The sequence below is a fragment of the Anthonomus grandis genome, chromosome 14 (genome assembly GCF_022605725.1).
Source record: "Anthonomus grandis grandis chromosome 14, icAntGran1.3, whole genome shotgun sequence".
NCBI classification, from domain to species: Eukaryota; Metazoa; Arthropoda; class Insecta; order Coleoptera; family Curculionidae; genus Anthonomus; species Anthonomus grandis.
In genome coordinates this window covers 22,482,323-22,503,616 of record NC_065559.1, presented here as the reverse complement: position 1 = coordinate 22,503,616, position 21,294 = coordinate 22,482,323, and the positions used below count along the sequence as shown (strand labels likewise).

At 33.0% G+C, this 21,294-nt stretch overlaps 1 protein-coding gene across 1 annotated transcript in view; it reads left to right on the top strand.

The window, feature by feature from the left end:
- The window catches only part of LOC126744359 (membralin), a 430,191-nt gene extending 414,670 nt beyond the window's left edge, over positions 1–15,521 (top strand). The window contains exons 11-12 of the mRNA XM_050451737.1: positions 3,517–3,694; positions 15,072–15,521. Of these exons, the coding sequence (XP_050307694.1) occupies positions 3,517–3,694; positions 15,072–15,233 (340 nt within the window). The 3' untranslated portion in view covers positions 15,234–15,521. The remainder of the gene's footprint in view (positions 1–3,516; positions 3,695–15,071) is intronic.
- Positions 15,522–21,294: the final 5,773 nt, after the last annotated feature.

Below are 21,294 nucleotides of genomic sequence, written 5' to 3'. Positions count from 1 at the left end.
TTGTCAGCTCTTTTACCTTCTTATGAGCGTGGAATCATGCTTTTGCTGCAATAACTTAATTTCTCAGAGAGTTTGAATTCTATATCCATAACAACCGGGTTATGATCGCTACGGACATCTGTTCCAGGAGATGTCTTTACTGATTTAACGTACTTTTTAATTTCGAGACTAGTCATTATGTAATCTATCTGATTTCGTTTTATTCTATCCTAGTTGTCTGCAGGTGATATCCAGGTATATAAGTGTCTGGGATGAAAGAAAGTATTGAAGTTGAAAAGATTATAATCAACAAGTCGAAATCTATGGATTTAGGGCATTGGTTTTTGGTCTTATGTATAACTTTTATTCACTGCGTCACCTACATCCACTTAGTATTTCTAGTCAAGTATTGATTATTTAGCGTACTTAAATCACAACTATAAACTTAAACTTAACATCGAATTAGATACTTTTTCTAATTTCTAGAATTTTAACAGAATGTTCTTTAATTACAAACATAAATGAATATAAATCGATTAGAATAATCCGGCCAAGACAGAGTCATAGTAAAGCAACTTTGTAGCATCTGCATCTGTGTGCATGTGCATCTATATCCAAAATAAACTTTTCTTGTCGTTGTGGGTATCCTAATATAAGTGGGTATTCTAATTCAGCTTTTCATTCAGCCTCGTCATAAACTCATGTTTTTGACGATACTACATGCCCAAGAAAATTAACTTTCTGTTGATGGAGCGACCACTTCTTTATGTCAACATAGTCAAGGCATGTCTTCCATGTAAGTCCTCGTAGTACAAATTCCGATAACCTCTCGAACGTAGCGGGAGCGTTACACAGATCCCTTTAGCATAGTAATAAAATGATGAGTCTATTTCCAGTAGAAAACACAATTTTCTCTTTGTCTTTTTCCTGAATGCCCACTTGCGAATATCGACTTGTTAAATCTAATGTCGAAAACCAGCTTGAACCGGCAAGAGTCGAAAGCGTACTGCGTAGGGAATTCTAAAAAGTGGGTAACTATCTTTCTTGGTGATGACATTAAGTTTTCTATAGTCCACACAGAATCTAGTTGATCCATCCTGACTGGCTGGACAACTGAAGACCATGGACTGTTTGAGTCCTCGATATTCCCCTCCGTAAGCATGTTGTTTATACTCTGCCTCCTAGTGTTTGGTAACAGGCAGTCTTCTAGGTGGCTGACGGATTGGTTGAGTTCTTCCAGTCTTACCATTACATTAGGCTCTTTAAAGATCTCGCTGTGCTCGGTCATGAACTCTTTGGCCTAGGTTAATTTGTCCGGAGAAAGATATTTCCAATCCTTTGCGAGGCTGTCTAGATTCGTGTCTCTTAGTCAAGGAAATCAAGACACCAAAAAGCAACCTTCTTCATATCTGAACACAGATCTTACTGGTTGGTAGAAAGCCACCAAGTATCCTTTGCTTATCTCAAGGCTATCGGGGAGGGTATTGGCAATCTTTATGGGAATGTCACCTTTTGATGTTACCACTGACTTTGTCACAAGGTATTTACAGGCATTCTATTATCCTTGTATCAATCCAATGCAGCTACCAGAAATTTTCTCTAATCTTCCAAAAATAATCTTCTCACTATTATCACCCATTCGAACAGAATCTGCTGCCAAAACCCTTATAGCAGCTGCGCCTTTACTTAAACTGGACAAAATACGTTTTTCCGAAGCGAACTTAAGAATATTTAACCTGTTGTCAAAAGAGAATCTGTATCAAGCAAGATCGATTCCCAAAATAAACTCATCTTATATATCAGCCACCATTACCTTGTGACTTAAAGTTAGACTTCCCAGCCGAATGTGGACTTTTAACTCCCTAGCAACGTTCGCCGAGTATTTAGTCACCGTGCGCAGCATCAATTTTCGAGATAAGGGCTCAATGTAGAGTCCAGGAACTTTGTTTCATCTTATTAGAGGTACCGCTGCTTCCCTGTCAACCGTAATGGTAATCGGTCTTTCATTAACTTCCCCTTTAATTGTCAGGCTTTTGGCAGATTTTTCTAGGCTTCTGATGGAGCTGGAAAGCCAACACTGGCCCCTTAGCGCTTATTGTATTTAGTTTTCCTGATTGGTTCGAGAGGTTTCGCGATCTCTGGATGGTGAACGAGATCGTATCTGGACTCGACCGCCACTTATGTGTCCAATGCATCCTTTATCCCTTATCTATCCTTCATCCATCAACAATAGCTCTGAATACCTTGACAGCGAGGAGGCTGCTGGATTCCTTCTTTTGGGTCCTGCCTTATTACCTTGATGATCTCTGTAAGCATTATTATTGGCATCACCCTTACTCTCTTCGATGAAAACAGCTCTGATCTTTGGCCTGGAAATGTTATATACAGCTTCAATTTCAAGGGCTTTATTCACCGCTTCACTGCTGTTTTGAAATTTGGTGATGCGCAGTATTCATGGGATTTCTTGATCTCCAATGCCATCTACAAAATGTTGGGCAGCAAGTTTATCTTGGAATTCCTTAAAGGCTCCTAGATAGGCCAGATGAATACGGCGTCCAATATTTGCCTCAAACTCTTGTTTCATGCTTACACATTCCTTTTATCTGGTTTGACCTGGTAACCCATTATGCAGATTCAAGGACAGCAGCTGACTAAGGTCCAATTAATAACGTCATGAAGAAGCAATAAATCCTAATAAAGCTTTAATATACCTAATAGGTATGATGGGAATTGAGAATAACACCTGATTGTCTTGGGATGGTCCTAAGACTTAATAATTCGAGACTTGGCTTAAGACCTTACTTAAGATCAAGCATAAGACCTTAAAATAGCAGCTGAAATTTCAAAAATGGCGGCCTTAAAAACCATCAGAAAACGTTTTACAAAGAATAGGAATCAATCTTACCTCAGGATGTTGGAAGGTCTTTTATAAAGTGTATTAAAGTAATCTTTCACATTAAATGGCGAGTGTTGCCAAGAGGTAACCATGAGGTCGAATCCAAACTTCGAGCAATTGAACTTGTGAACCTGAAGACCACACCATTTGGGAAGAAAACCAAAAAGCAAGTTTTGGATACTTCTTTGATGGATAATGCCACGCAGGCCCAGTTTTATAAAAATTGACAATACAATGTTGCGCCACTTAGATTTAAGTTGCAGCGAGTACGAAAATCAATATAATCCCATATATTGATTTTCGTACCCACCCGGTATCGAAAATCCCAATACGTAAAAAGTTGATCGTTGAGCATGGCGTGCGTGACCATTGACAAAGGACGGACAGATGGAAAAATCACGTTAGTCAGAGAGAGAGAGAGAAAAACAACCTGATTCCAATAAATTGCTTAAAACTTAAAGCTAGCGCCATCTAGGAGTTCTTATTTTTTTACAAGGTCATTAACCGACTTTACACTAGATGTCGCGATCAGTACTATTTTCATACAATATTAAATTATTACATTATAAAAGCAACCAAAAACAAATAATAAAAACGCTACAATGTGTTCTATTAAAAAAAAAAAAACTTTTTTATTGCAGAGGCCGTATCTCACAACTACTTTCAGTGGTGCGGCCCTCGGCAACGACGCAGACATCGTCTATTGCAGTTCCGCCTGTTTCTACGATTGCAACCGTTTCAGTGGCCACCTCCACCTCTACGATAACTACTTCTTCGTTAACTAGAACTACCGCTTCGGTGGGAACTACTGCTCAACCTGTAAGTATACTTAAAATAATTTCGTCATTTGGAAAACAACCCAACGGTAATCAATTATTTGAGCCGGTACAACAGTACATGAATCAATAAAGAGTAATCAATAATCTAAAGTTCGAATGATTCTCGGGTAAGGCAAACAAATACAAAGTAGACTCAACATATTGGTGGTTCTTGAATCAAGTTAGTACAACCTTGTGGTAGGTAGAAAAAATTGCTCTGTCTAGCAGAAATTCTTGAAACACTAAAAGTAATTCTGCTTAACAAAAAACGAAATTAAGAGTAGTTGTCTGCACTTGAGTAGATTTTAAAGGTGATATCTTTGTAGTTGTTCTTCACTACTTGATCCTCTTGGGGGATAAATTTGATCTTCTTTAAAAGACCAAATATCAGAGTTAAACTTTAGTCTACTCCTAACAAAAGAGTTAAACAGTGCTTTAAGGTCATTGACATTTTTAAAAGAATAACAGTGTTACAGTTTTTTTTTGTGAGCATAACACTTTAACTCAATGTATTTAAATTTGAAATATTTTAATATAATTTAATAAAGCTTCTTTCATTTAAAAAAGTCTTAGATTAGTGGTTATAAAAGTCGAAAGCAAACAGGGTTTGGGCTTATAAGAAAGGGTAATCTCCATAGAAAAATCAACCATAATTGTATAGGTTTCAATAATTATAAAATTTTGATCAGTTTAGAAAATAACCTAATTATAATTTATTGCAAATGTATTTAAATGGCAAATATATGTATAAATATATCAGAACAGAATATAGACATTAATGGACAGATATATATTTTGTTTTATAGCAGTAACTACTTATTAGGAATCAAGTTCATATTAAAGCATAATCTTGACTAGGTTGATGTTGTTGGTACCTTGATCTTGCATTGTGAGGTTATACAGGTATCTGATCTCTTTCGGCTGCCTTGGCCAATGTCGATCTAAAAATTAGAATGAGACTTTATTATGTGTGATGTCTGCAATAGTCAGTTGAGCAGAATTTGCTACTCTTTCTTTTCACATAATTTTATTGTAGGAAAAGTGTAGTGAATCATCATTTCAATAAAATAGTAAACAAAGTAACTGTCAAACCCAAATATTGATTTTCTTCTCAAGACCTCTTTAAGTTTTATTGTGGCTGGTACATACTTACAGTATTACTTATTTCATGCAAGAAATAGTCTATATTTTTGGTACATACTGACAGTACTACTTATTTCATGCAGGAAATTGTCTATATTTTCAGTAAGATTCCAAGGTTGATAGATGTCTTAAACATAGTAAAATCTGGAGGGGATCCATTTCGACAGACTTGGGTTAATGGGTCATTTTTTCAGTTGAGAGTTCGGGTACTGGTTTCTTTGAGCTTTGAGGATTTACAAAGGAAATACCTTATCTAGGTCTGATTTTTTTTTGTGAGTTAAATTAAAGTTTTGCCGATTTAAAGAAACACTGCTGTTAAAAACTACTGCCGTTTGCAGTTCTAAAGAAACAGACTAAAGGTTTCCTATGTTATTTTGTCATAAAAATTCTAAAGAAAGGCCACATTCCAGCTTAGGCCTTTTTCTCTTTCTTCTTCTTTTCCTATTTGTCCCCTTATAACTACCACTTGGACTTCCTCATCTATTTGTTCAATTCATTACTGATATTGTGAAGGATTTGATGGAATTTTATGGTCTGAGCCCCATTGAACACACTTGAGCTTCTTCTAGATATCCTGAAATCCATCACAAAGTGTAGTACTGGCTGAATCACTTTGTCCAACTACCACAGCAGACTTCCTGAAAACTCTGTTCTTCCTGACACACACCAGGTGAGCCCCATGGCCGTCTAGTCATCAACCAGGGCGAGAACAAGGACCACAGGTATCACAGAATAACATAACCATTTAGAAGTGTAAAACAAAGGCCACACACATTATTTTCGCCATATTTAGTAATAATTGAATAATTTATCGCATATATATTTACTAGTTTACTTTAATTTTTGAGGCACCTTGTTGCTATAATCTTTGTTGGAAACTGAGTATATACGTATATGCGAGGTATAGTATAGTCCTAAATTAGGTGTGGTTTAAATTATCTAGAGATATTTCCTGCTTTCGGTTCGGGGCCACTCTCGTGGGCTAGCTGGAGGCAATTTTAAACCCCTATTTTGCCAGAAGCCACCCTTAACTTAATCAAATAATTTAATAATAAACATCAACAGTCATTCAAAAATTATTTTATGTAATAACAGTTTCGTATAATAAAACCTGAACCTAAATCATCTGCCTTGCACTAGAGACTAGGCGAAAGAAAACTGGTCACCAATAAATACTCCAAAATCTCGTGCACTGTGCGTTCTGACCAGAATGGAATCACCAACATGATAATCGCATTTTACGAGAGATCTCGTACTACTAATAGACATTACCGTATACTTCAACATTCGACACTCAACAATAGCCTATTCTTAACACACTATTCCTGAACAGCGTCTCAGCTTCATTGGAGTATCTCGCAATCCTCGTAAGTCTCCATAGTCAAGTACATTTTAAATCGTCTGCAAATAATTGAAAATGGACAAACATAACATCGGCGATGTCATTTATATAGGCGAAGAATAACAGGGGGCCAAGATTGCTCTCCTGTGGCACGCCTAATGTTGTCATAAATTGTGTGGATTTATATCCATTTAACTGTCTACGGTCAAGCAAATAATATCGTAAAAAAATGATTTTTTTTTGATTTACCAGAAACTTGAATTTTTTAACTAGTATATCATGGTCAATCTTATCGAAGGCCTAAGAGAGGTCGGTAAACAAAACATCTATCTCACCCTTTTTATCGAAAACATCAGCAAGAAATTGCGCAAATCAAGCCAGATTTCTCAGAAAGCCGTGCTGATTTGACGTAAGCAGAGGTTAAATCCTTGTAATTGTAATTAGATAGTCATACTCAAAAAATTTTGGAAACATACACTCAGAGACACTGGCCGATAATTTTAAATTCTTACCTTGACCCTTATAAAACATAATAAAAATCTGCAGTTTTTTTTTTACCCAATGGTGAATTTTAGGGATCCTTACTGCTACGTAAAATAAAAGAAATTTATTAAGATTTCGTATCTTAAAAATGATAAGCATGTTTTTGACCATACTTTTCAACTCATTTTTTATGCATATCGCCTTCGTGCGGGCATGATTTTTGCAAATAAATTGTTGACAGTTATCGCACATTCAGTTCTCCTTCTTTTGGTTTTTTTTTGAATATGGACATATTTTACATTTTCCCCTCTTTTTTCCTCGTCCTGAATTCCGGAAACTTTAAAAATTACACCACGAAGTTCTCTCGGTAAACATGTTTGCTGAGCTCTGCGAGTCAAATGGTCCTTAATAAGTTCCTGACCTATAGTAGTTAGAAATAAGCTTCTTGAAAGCTGACCTAAGAATTTTATATCAGAGCTTTCTTAACATTAACTGGAATATATTGGAATCTGTGGATAATATAAATTCTGCCGTCGAACTTTTCTATAATAAAATTTATAATTGTCTTGATAAGTGTGTCCCTAAAACTGCCAGTCGCAAACGATCTTATCCACCCTGGTTTACCTCTGAAATTATTGAATCAATTAAAAATAAACATAGCTCGTGGAAAAAATATAAGCGTTTTCATCAACAATATGATTTAACTAAATTTAGAGAGCTGCGATCGAAAATCAAAAAAGATATTGAACTGTCACACAGACAATACTGTGTTAATCTTGAAAATAATTTATTTTCCCAACCAAACAATTTTTGGAAGCTAATTCAAAGCTCACAAAATAACAATTTGTTACCTCAAAATATGACTGACCAACAGGGAATGATTATGTCTGATCCTCAAGCTATTGCAAACGCATTCGCAGATTTCTTTAAAAGTGCATATATTTCTTCCACTGCTACACAACCTGGCAACAATGCTCAAAATATATTTGCAGATACCATCATTATATCCAGATTCACGCAAGATGAAGTATTACGAGCTCTTAAAACGATTAAACCAAAAGCAACTGTTGGACCCGACAAAATTCCTACTTTCCTTCTCTATTATTGTGCCATAGCTTTTGTTAAACCATTAACGTTCCTTTTCAATTTAGCGTTAAAACAAGAAAGCCTTCTTGATCTTTGGAAAATATCTAAAATTATCCCTGTACACAAAAAGAGTGACAAAAATCTTATAGAAAACTATCGCCCTATAACAATAATTAATAACTTTTCCAAATGTTTTGAACGTGTTCTGCATACTGCTTTATATCCATCAATGAAACATCTGATTGACAGTAGACAATCAGTAATGTTGTTTCTTTCAGTTTAAAGAAAAAAATAATTATTTATGACTATACCATAGACAATGTCACAGTCCCTAGATCAACAGTTTTGAATGACTTAGGTGTAACATTTGATAGCTCTCTTTCTTTTCAGCCACATATTACAGATATTGTCAAACGTAGCTACAGAATGCTAGGTTTTGTAATACGTAACTCTCATAATTTTAATAATATCCTCAGCCTAAAAATCTTATTCTTCTCATATCTCAGATCCATACTTGAGTATGCTTCTCAAGTTTGGTCCCCTTATTACCAAAACCATATAAATGAGATTGAAGGTATACAGAGAAAATTTCTAAAATTTTTTTGCTATAAATGCGATGGAGTATACCCAGAAATCGGTTTTCCACATGAACGGTTACTGGAAAGATGTTTCTTTCATTCTTTAGAAGATAGAAGAAAGTCTGCTGATTTGCAGTTTCTATATAAATTAGTGAACAACTTAATCGACTTGCCAGAATTATTACAAGAACTGAACTTTCACATACCTCGCATATCAGCCAGAAACTTACAAACATTTTACCTACCTAGACCAAGGCCTAACATTAACAAATTTTCTCCACTACGCAGAGCCTGTAACACATATAATTCTGTTCAGGGTCAATGTGACTTATTTAACTGTAGCATAGCAGATATCAAAAAAGTAACTATTCAACTACTAGTAACTACGTAACTAGTAAGCAACTATTCTTAGTAAAACTTTGTTTTTTTTTACTTAACTTTTCTCATTGTTTTTCTTTTTAACCATTTCCTTATTGTTATTGATTGTAAATGTATTTTTTTCCCATTCACTAATTGGATGTATTTCTGTTGAATGGCGTGAATAAAATAAAATAAAATAAAATAAAATAAAAATAAAAAATAAAATTCTTTCCGTTATTTGATTTTGTTAAACTCTATTAAAAATTACGTAAACATTTACTGCTGTAATGTCCAAAATGCGAAACCATATTACTTGAGGCCATCTACGAGTTCTTCTGCCAGTTTTGTAGGATTAGGCCAGTAAAACTAAGGTGTTTACATGGGGTAACCCGGAACAAATTTGGGACAAGCTGAAACTTTCAGGATACCTTCTTTAGATGGTCGACAGTGTTTCCTTAAAAATCGCACTAAATCGCATGGGTCGTACTCGCCCAATCGGACTTTAAACTAAAAAATCGTATTTTTTTTTAATTTCTTTGGAAATATCTCAAAAATTATAAACTATTTAAAAATTTTATTAGAGAGGAAATTTGTTGCCAATAAGAATAGCTACAAAACCGCTTTTTGTTTTTCAAAATCGCCTTTAAAACAAAGAACTTATGGGCCTTTAAATATTAGGCCATTACGGCTTGAGCTGCAATTATAGCTAAAAATTGAACCATTTTGTAAAAAAAAGATTGGGTGACATTCAGTTGCAGTTATATTGTTATAAAGAAATGCTTTCTTTTTTTCATGCTGCCAGTCATCTTCCTTACACTAAATCACTCCATCTTTATTTAGAAAATATTTTAAAACTTGAAAATTAGATCTCTGAGGAAAAATATGACACGTTTTTCACAAAAGGAGCCTTTACGGTCAGAAGAACCGACAAACTTTTATCTGGAACATGGACGGATATGATAATAGAGCAGAATTAATGCGTTCTATAAAAACTGTAGGAGGTCTTACTCAAGGGAGAGGACTTACTGAAAACACATTTTCTCAATGGATATCGTCCATGCCCCAGTGCTCCCTAATAAGTGATAGTATTGAAAGATTTTCAAATGTCGTACAAACTTTTTCAGAACAGCATAAAGAACATTGCTGGATTGGTTTTTAGAGCACACGCCCTTCGACAAAAACAAAAAGGAATTGGTTTCGTTACCTTCTGGTCTAATCGCTGCAACAAAAGATAAATTGCCACGAGGCATACGAAGTCGGTAAAGAAATATTACTAAAAAATAAAGGAAAACCCTTCTTCGAACTAAAACTTAAAAGAAACGATCGGGTTTTTCCAATGGCACATGCAAACAAAACCGTAAAGGTTGGGAAAACATTGTCAGTGGTCAACCCAATACAGCTTTTTAGTCGAATATGTGTCGCCAAAACTCCTGATGATACCCAGGAATGTTTTAAGTATGAACTCTCTCACTATCCTAGCAGTATTTTTGACGAGGTTTCTATGAGGAAAAATACCAAATCTTCACTAATTTCCTATTTTGACAGCAAAGCAGATTACTAAATTTCCAGAGGGGCAGAAGATCTTTGTTATTGACGGTGGATTTTTACTACGAAAAGTTATCTGGGATTCGAATGTATTGTACAAGGACATTTTGGACCAATATGTCAAATACGTTAAGTACCATTATACATGTGAGGTTAAAAATAGATGTATAATATTATTTGATGGATATTCTAGTGATCCTCTAAACACTAAATATACTGAACATAAGCGCAAATCTAAAAATATCGGACACGAAATTATGTTTAATCCTGAAAATACGGTAAACACAAGTCAGGCTAATTTCTTAGCTGTATCGTCAAATAAGGAAAAACTTCAAATCTAATGTTTTTGTTGTTGGACAAGACACAGATTTATTTGTCTTGCTCATTGAACATTGCAAAACACAAAATCTGTATTTTTTTAGACCAGGTGTTGCAGGCAAAATGGGAAAAATAACAAATATACATACATTAAAATTGAATTTAGATCCTGCAATAGTTAAAAACATATTATTTGTTCATGCAATGTCGGGTTGCGATACCACATCGGCATTCTTTAAGAAGGGCAAAAAAAGGTGCTTTAATTGTTTTGTCTAAAAATGAGAAACTTTCCGAAGATTTACTTCAATTTAAAGGGGTATTCAGTGATATTGCTACTTTATTAAAATTAGGAGAAAATTTTATTTTAAAATGGTACGGCAGTAGGAGAAGCCAAACTTTAAACTCATTTAGGTAAGTAAAATACAATCAGGTAATTGCACGCCAAAAACTGTGTAGTAACTTTGAGCTAGCTTCTTTACCCCCGACAACTGAAGCTGCTCAATTACATCTTAAAAGGGTTTACCTTCAGGTGCAGTCATGGTTGGGAAATAATTTAGATCCAAAAGAATGGGGTTGGGTGGAAAAGGACGGTTACTTAGACCCACAAAGAAACAGTAAGGACATCGCTCCCGATTTTATTATAAAATTATTATTTTGTGGATGCAAGTCAGTATGCTCCAAAACGTGTACCTGCAAAAAGGTAGGAATTAAATGTTCATTAAGCTGTACAATTTGCATTGGATAGTATTGTGACAATGCAACAAATGTGTCTTTTGTTGAAAATGAGGAATGTATAGAATAATTTCTTTTTCTTTTATTAAAATTTGTTTTAATAAAGTAAGTATACTTTTTGTTTATGACTGTATGACACGATTACTGTGTTTGGTATCAAATTTAATAATAAATACAACTGGCCTAACTCTTTAAAAAGTGTCATTTAGGTACCATGCCATACAGACTTTAGTTTTATATTATGTTTCTGTTTTTTTTTTAAATATTATTTGAGATTATTATTAGACGAGTAAGTAGCAGCACATTTTCGCATAGTATTGTTTACCTATTTTTGCGTTTAACGCTTTACATAAAATATTAAATCATACCTAGTGATTTGTATACAATTTTCCACACTGGTTTTTTATGACTACTACCAACTTTTTGTTATAAAAAACATCCAATTAATTTGCATCAGCGTTAATAAAGTCAAATTTACCAAAAGCAGTTTAATAGAATCCAAGCCCAATCGGACCAATTTTTATAAGCCCATAACTTTTTTGTTTTTAGACCGATTTTAAAAAACAAAAAACCATTTTGTAGGTATTTTTATTGGCAATAATTTTGTTTTCTTGTAGATTTTTTAAAAAGATAATAGTTTTTTAGATATTTTTGAAAAATAATAAAAAAGCACGTTTTTTTTAGTTTAAAGCCCTATTGGGCGAGTACGGCCCATGCGATTTAGTGCGATTTCTTAGGAAACATTGTCGACAACCTACAGAAGGTATTCTGACAATTTCAGCTTGTCCCAAATTTGTTCCGGGTTGGGCCCATAGATTTACTGGCCTAGATGCACATTTCTGATCCGATGAGTCCACTCCGCCTTTTGTCTCATTTTAAAAATCTACAATCTATGGCTCTCTATTAACCATTGTATTGGAATGATGCATACCTGATACTAACAATACCGCACGATTTTTCTTATCGAATTCGATCTTGTGGATTTTTAGTTAATTTAGGAGCTATACAAAAATTCTCTTATTAATTATTTTGCTATTTCGTTTATAATTAATCCATTAGCGCCGGAATTTTTTTTTTATGCTACTTTTTTATGCTCTTTTAGGATTACTAAAAATACGTTCAGGAAGCTGTAAAAATTTAGTTTTTTAATTTTAGCTACTTATATTTTGAGATATTAGCCGTTACCATATGGCAACGCTAGGACTTTACACTACTTAAAATTGAAACAATCTTTTTAATTAGAAAATATTAAAATTTTATTATAAAACGTTTATTTTTTTATTTTATTATAAAAATACTAAGTAATATAAAATAAGTAACAAAAGTTAAGGGGAATGATAAGGTCCAAAGCAAGAAATACATAGAGCTACATTATTTTTTGAACACATGGTTCTTAGTGTGGGGTTGCATATTTTGAGTGCACATTGTGTTCGTTTATTTTGTGTTGTTTGTTAAACTAAATGGTTAAAACGATCAAACCGGATATTATCTGAAACTCCCGAATCTGAAGATTCCAATGCAGAAGCTCGTTGCCCAGATCCTTTCGGCAAAACTTGAAATTTTTTCAAGTATACGGTCGCCACCTCTCTTTTACACTCTAACTGTGAAACCTTTTGTTTTCGAGATCGATTGTATAGTGTCCAGGAGTTTTGAAGAGCAACATCGAAAATCCAGGTTAGCAAAGGCCAATACCATTTCTTACCTCGAATACCGATGTGATAGCAGCCAAGGTTCTCGGCCATCTGATCAGTTCCTCCCATGTGGGCATTATATTTCGCAATAACTTTTGGTCGTGTAACCATTATATTTTTCTTTTGTTGTTGTGAGTACCTTTTAACTTGTCCAATTTCTTGAGCCCCATGCGAAGTAGACATAGTTAGTTACCACTGAATTATCTATCCATCTCACATACAAATGGCCATCGGATTTCTCCATAGCTGTTTCGAAATATCCACGGTCTTGTCGGTCTTTTTGACAAACATTTTTTTATTCGTGAGGGGGCATTGTTTGGACATTCGGTTTTCACGAATTGTTTCAGTTGCAGAATAACCACGAAATTGCAAATATGAGTAAAGCGCTCGGTTTGAAAACAAATTATCCATATAAAGTTCATATCGCAAATCCTTTTTTTTTTTGGCGGCAATTCATCTAACATTACTACCAAAGGGCTTGCAGCTTTGCCAAATAATAAATCGTAGTCCGCATTAGATTTGGGACTTTTACCATGATAAACATCAAAATTTACCAAATAGCCGTCTGTAGTATTTAGGCTCCAAATTTTATACTCAAATCGAATGGGTTTTCCACGAATAAATTGCTTGCAGCTATGTCGCCCGAAATATCGAACCATACTCTCATCATAAGCCAAATTTTGTTCCCGAACGAAATTTTTTAAACAGTTTTTTTTTATTTCTATGACAGGCCGAATTTTGTAGAACTTATCATTTTTGTCTAGTTTTGTATTATCAGACCAATGAAGAAACCGAGTGATCTGTAAAAATCGATCACGGCGCATTGCTTGTGACACAGCTAAATTTTTAAGATCTTCGCCACTGCTCCAATATTGCCTTTTAGATGACAAATTATTATAGCCGCTTACAAATAATATTGCTATGAAGCAACGAGTTTCATCTGGTGTAATATTAGGGTCTGGACAATTCAAACATAATGCATACCTGCGAGTTTCCGCCACCAAATGTTTTATAAATTCATCATCTATAAACTCTTCGAAAATTTGGATTACGGACATTTGCTTAAATCTGGAATAATCTGGTGGCGGAAAATATTTTGGCGGTACAACTGCATAGTCTGCTCCTTTTTCCCACTGAGGTATAAATAATTTAGACTGGTTTCGCCTATCTTTTAGCCAAGTTGTGTATTCCTGCACAAGAACCGGAGTAGGCACAGTATTTGTTTCCTATCTGCTATATTTGCATCACATTCAACCTCACATTGGGTACCCAATCTCTCGTTATTGTATAATCTTATTTCGGCCGGGGCTCGCAACTGTCGAGCTGTCAAATTGTCAACTAGCCTATGAAAAAAAAAATTATCAAAAAATAACAAATTACGATAAAAAGTTGGCTTATTACCCGCCATCGTCCTCGTCACCTGAGTCCTCATCTGTGTCTAGATTGGGTTCTGGTGGCTCAATGTAAATATCGCCGTTAAGATCATCGTTATACACCATATCAAGCGCTTCCGCAAGTGAAAAGCCATATCTGTAATTATTTGAAATCACTTAGTGCAAACGCCTAGTGTTGCCATATGGTAACATAGAAGTTTACGCCCTTGTAACTCACTAACTTATCAATGAATTTTATTCAAAATTTGGCCAACGATAAGGCATAGTATTCTGAGCATCACAGTGTAACAAAATATCCTCCACTATTACACATAAAAAATAAATTATACTTACTCGAATTGTATATCCATATTTTCATGCACGATGTTTCAATAACTATCAAATTTAACTGCACTAAATACACACATTTCGGCGTTTTTACGGAAACTAAGTGAACGCGTGGTTTTTGCACACTGTGATTGGTGATATAACACGCTCGCAACAAATTTACTAGCGCATGGCCAATGCCATCGCACTTTGAGTAGTCACGTGTTTGCTGTAGCCATGTGGTAACGCTAGGCGTTAATGGGTTAATTTCGGTCCATGCCTATTTTTGCAAATAAATCGAAGACGATCATGTCAATTCATATGATGTTCAATGTTTTACATATGAAACGATGTTTTAACCGTCACATTTATTTATTTGTATAATATTTTGCTTTTTCAGATAATAACGAGTCAGTCGATTCAAACGGTATCGACAGACGTCAATACGACAGAATCGCAAACATCTACGGGTCTTCAGTCCGAATCCGTATCAATACAAACGAATGACGAGGGCACGCGACCACCTCCGCATGGAGGTCCGGAAGGTCCGGACCAGCCTTAAGCTTAGAGGTGACGACATGTATTTTACGGCTTGCGTTTTTTAATTACACGCGATTATTTGCGAAAAGACTCAATCTAGTTTTTATAACATCCGCTCAATCAGCTAGTTACTCGTACCAGTCAATTTTAAACCGTTTGATGTAAGAATATCGCTCTTTGATAATAATTTAATTAAAACTGTAATTTAAAAAGCTTATTGACTTTACGGTTTTTATTGGACCTTCCTTTTCCGTAGTCAGACAAATTTAAAACGCTTGTATTTTAGATAAAAATATAACATTAAAACTGATTTAATGAAACGTCTCTTTACTTTCGCTGGATAAACGATTATTATTTTTCTGTAAAGGTCTTTTCGCAGGTACTCATTCTTTATAAGTTTAATATCGAGAAGTAGAATAAAGAATTTTGTTTTGTAAATACTTATGATTATTTTTTTAAAGGTTTTATTTTTATTTTGCTTTTGCGGCCAATTCTCTGTATATAATGAATGTCATTATGTACCTATATATTTTATTTAAAACGAGGTGTTATTTATTAAATAGTTTAGTAATTCTTATGTAAAATTACATTATTAGCTGCTAAATGTTATTTAATTGTACCTTATTAACTACTCAGATCTACAGTGTGAGCCATTACAGAAAAACGTTTGAGGGTAAAGTTGTTGAGGACAGAGGGGGATATGTACAGTAGTGGCAAAATGTAGAGCAACATTTAATAAGTTGCTAAAATAAAATATTAGATGATGACTTTTAGCATAAAATTTCTGTAGATAAAAACATATGGTACTTATAAATGGTTTGCCAATAAAAACTGTTAATTCTTATCTCGTTTTACCAAGGGACACAAAAAAGAATACTTCAGAGTGGAAAAAAGTGAAGCAACATTTTTGAAATATTTCTCAAATCATGCAAAATATTTTACTTAGTGTTAGTTTAAACTGATAAGTTGACGGTATTTGGCTGCTTAAGATGCCTCGCGGTAAACATTTATCTTAGACCAGGCGAATTAGCTCAAATTTAATTAAAAAATGCACAAATTGCTATCTGGAAACTGACTGTTGGAGTTGGTAGAGGGGTTCATAACGAGTGAAAAAAACGAAAATCCAACAATGGGGTAGTAGGGGGTTGTTTTGGGGGGGTGAAAAAATATTCTATTGCAATTTTCGGCGAAAGTTGACGTCCAATTGAAAAATGTTCAATAGAAAAGTTGTAGATCATAAGAAAATCTACATTTTTTTGTAGAGGTCACTTTTGAACATAACCTCAAAATAGCCAAGATAAATGCGAAAACCGTTTTTTTTCGTTTTTTTCAATTTTAATTTTTTATATTCACAAAAATAGTTCAATGTTTGTAAAAATCTGTGAAAATATACCTTTGTAGGTCTTAAATAACCTCAATTTTTTTCAGATCGAAATATTAAAAACTTTCGGAGATATGCGTTTTTTTCGGAAAAAAACCGTTTTTTTTTAAATGAAAATTGTACTTCAGAAAATCATGGTACAGGGTTCATCCGGGGCTCATTTTTTTTGTTTTCACATGTACTTTCTTACGAAATAAAGAAACTATATACTTCCCATTTGAAAAAACGTCGAAAAATGCAAAAAGAGTCAAAAATGATTTTTACAGCAATAAAATTTTTAGAAATTGTTAATTATTTATTTAAATTAGTTAAAAAATCAAAAAACAGATTACACCATTCGATTCTACGGAAAAAAATACAAAAGAAACTATGTATCATTATTTTACCGGAAACTTAATTGGGCACAGTTGGGCTTTGTACACCGTGTAAATACAATCACATTCTTACGTATTTTCTCGATTTTCATAGAAAATAATTGTTTTTCGAAAAAAATACAAGAGACAAAAATTATTTAGAATTGTCTACAACTTTTGTTTAAAATATTTTTTGCAAAAATCATTAGTTTGTCAGTTTTAACAAAAAAACATGCAAAAAAGTCAAAAATCGTTTTTAACATTGTAAATTTTGTATTTAATTTAAGTTATTCTTAATAATTTGTTTGAATTTTTATAAAATAAAAAAAAAATTACATAATTTAATTCTAATAATAATAATAATAATAATGTCTCTTTATTTAGCATTATGCTACAAAAAATTACAAAGAAAGAAAATTTTTAGAATATAACTAAAAATAAAAAGGAAAATTTAAATGGCATATAGTAAACTAACAAATAGGTATTATAGGTATAAGAATAAATTATACCAACAAATGACAACAGATAATTTAAAAAATATATATATAAAACTTAAAACTATCATAAATTAGAAACAATAAAATTTAAGACCTTAACTAAGATAAAAAAAAAAAAATAAAAATATGTAAATATAAAAAATTTAAAACCTAATCTAGAGCCTAAAAAATTTAAAATTTAAAAATATAAAACCTTAAACTATATTAAAAGAGTAAAGATAAAATAATAAAACACAAAGCAATACAACCAAAATAAAACATTTATACCTTATACCTATACAATATAATATAATTTAATTTCTTGGGATGGAATATATATATCTTTTTAATGTTTTTCTAAATGTGACTAGGCTTTCACTGTTCTTTAAATGTATTGGCAATTCGTTAAAATATTTGAGGCCTTTATGGAGAATGGTATTTGTCATTCTGTCTGAAGTATGTCTCCCCATTAGTACAAAATCCCCTCGCTGTCTGGTAGCATAGTTATGCAAATCACTAAATATTGTGATTTTTTCGCAAATATATTCTGGTAGCAATTTATTTTTTAATTTAAAAACAAACATACATGTATTAAACAATATTTTTTGTTTTACTGCCAAAATATTTAGGACATTTAGCATATTATCCACCGGTGTATATCTATTACATTTTAGTATGACCCTCATGGCTCTGTTTTGTATGATTTGAAGTCTATTGATCCTGTAATCCGGAACACTAAACAGGAGTGCAGAACAAAAATCTAAATGCGGCACAATAATACTATTATAGATTAATAATTTTGTTTGTATAGATAGGTTTTTGCCAATTCTCGATAAAAAATTAATTTTTTTTGACATTTTGCGTGTTATGCTGTCTATATGCGAATAAAAATTCAAATGTGGATCCAAAATAACACCCAGATATTTAATTTCTCTTTGGTAGGAAATTGCTTCATTATTAATTTTGATATTTATTGTATTTAAATTAACTTCATTTAATCAAATTTTATTTCCAAATAAACAAAATTTTGTTTTAGCCGCATTAATGCTCAAGTTATTATCACACAACCATCTATATATATTATTTAAATCAAAATTTAGATCGTCTTGCATTTTATTTACATCTTTGTCCACAACATACAGCATAGTGTCATCCGCAAATAATACTGAATTACTTCTACTCATTACCTTAACAATATCATTTATATACATAAGGAACAAAATTGGGCCCAACACAGTGCCTTGAGGAACACCATGAACAATTTCTTTTGCGAGAGACAAATTATTTTTAAACTTGACCACTTGCTTTCTGTTATGTAAATACGACTTAAACCAATTTAGAACCGTACCTCTTATACCCATTTTTTTCCATTTTAAGAAGTAAAATATTTCGATTTACTGTCTCAAAGGCTCTTCTAAAATCCAAGAAAATTGCTAAAACAAAATTTCCCTTATCTATTTCTCTATTAAAATTATCACAGATGTTAACTATCACAGATTCGCAAGAATGTTGAGGTCGAAACCCTGACTGATTTTTTGTTAAAATTTTATTATTATCGCAATAAGTTTGTAGTTGGGTTTTTACAGTTAGCTCTAGAAGTTTTTCGTAAACTGGTACAGTATTTATAGGCCTAAATTCACTTGCCTGCTTTGTGTTTGAAACCTTAGGAACCGGTAAACCTTAGAAACCTTAGAACCGGTTCTACAGGAAAAATTACGTTTATACATTCAATGAAAGTGATATGCATCATTGTTATTGCAAAAATAAAACTAACAGTGAATCTCGAACAATGTTCTTAATTAAAACTTTGCACAGAATGTTATAAAATCTGCTTTATTAAATGTTATGATCTTTTTTTCAGTTTTTTCTTTCATTTTCGGAGCATCGACATCAAATAGTTTCAACTTCTCAAATTACCGTTCGATTGTTGCATTCTTACACTGTTTCACCGGTTCAGATTCAACGTCTGCGTTTGCTGGAAAAGGAAAGAAGAAAACAGTCGAGTCGCTCATGAAAAATACAAATTTAGCTAAACTAGTACAGCCTTTTTATGAACAGAATTCTGATCCAAAGCTTATTGCTCGAAATGCCTGTGTATTGATTGCATCTATTTACAATTCAACTAAATCAACCTCATCTCTGGATGATTTGCGATTTCAGCGGTACCAGGTATTGACTGCAAAATCTACGTTTCAATTGGAAAAGTTACCTGCAACTGTTGGAGCAGCTAGCCAGCACTGTTTTAGAACGTATTATCAACTGCAAACCTGGCTGGGACATTAATTAAGCGCTACCAAATGGGGCTGGAAGGAAGTAGTTGATGATACTTCTAAAATACTCGTGCCTCGCTTCACTGACATCGCAGTCATACCTGAAGAGCTGTTGAAAAAAATCTCGTGTAATTGTAAAACAAGCTGCTCAACAAATAGATGCGGATGCCGCAAACACGGATTAAGATGCACGGTATTATGTGTAAAATGTCAGAATTCAGATAGTTGTTGTGACACTGAAAAAATTGTGGAAGATCTAAGTGATTCCGAGGATATTTCCTATGAATTAGAGCAGCCAAGTATTAATTTGGATACAGAATGTGAAGAACAATTCAGTGATATTGAAGAAGAGTATGAAGATGAAGGAAGCACGGAATTCAATGAAAGTACGGATGATGAGCAAGAAATTATGATTATGTCTAAAAGAAAAAGATTGATGTAATTTTGTAATTATACGCTACATATAATAAAAATCTAGTTTCGTATAAAAATAATTAAATTTTCTTTTGTACTTTTTCCTGTAGAATTAAATTATGTAATTAGTTTTTTTAATTTTATAAAAATTCAAACAAATTATTAGGAATAACTGTAAAATTTACAATGTTAAAAACGATTTTTGACTTTTTTGCATGTTTTTTTGTTAAAACTGACAAACTAATGATTTTTGCGAAAAATATTTTAAACAAAAGTTGTAGACAATTTGATTCTAAATAATTTTTGTCTCTTATATTTTTTTCGAAAAACAATTATTTTCTATGAAAATCGAGAAAATACGTAAGAATGTGATTGTATTTACACGGTGTACAAAGCCTAACTGTGCCCAATTAAGTTTCCGGTAAAATAATGATACATAGTTTCTTTTATATTTTTTGCCGTAGAATCGAATGGTGTAATCTGTTTTTTGATTTTTTAACTAATTTAAATAAATAATTAACAATTTCTAAAAATTTTATTGCTGTAAAAATCATTTTTTACTCTTTTTGCATTTTTCGACGTTTTTTCAAATGGGAAATACATATATAGTTTCTTTATTTTGTAAGAAAGTACATGTGAAAACAAAAGAAATGAGCACCGGATGAACCCTGTACCATGATTTTCTGAAGTACAATTTTCATTAAAAAAAAAAAAAACGTTTTTTTCCGAAAAAAACGCATATCTCCGAATGTTTTTAATATTTCGATCTGAAAAAAATTGAGGTTATTTAAGACCTACAAAGGTATATTTTCACAAATTTTTACAAAGATTGAACTATTTTTGTGAAAATAAAAAATTAAAATTGAAAAAACGAAAAAAACAAACGGTTTTTCGCATTTATCTTGGCTATTTTGAGGTTATGTTTAAAAGTGACCTCTACAAAAATCATAGATTTTCTTATGATCTACAACTTTTCTATTGAACATTTTTCAATTGGACGTCAACTTTTGCCGGAAATTGCAAAAGAATATTTTTCCACCCCTTTTCACCCCCCCAAAACAACCCCCTACTACCCCATTGTTGGATTTTCGTTTTTTTCACTCGTTATGAACCCCTCTACCAACTCCAACAGTCAGTTTCCGGATAGCAATTTGTGCACTGTTAAAGTCTAATTCGCCTGGTCTATCTG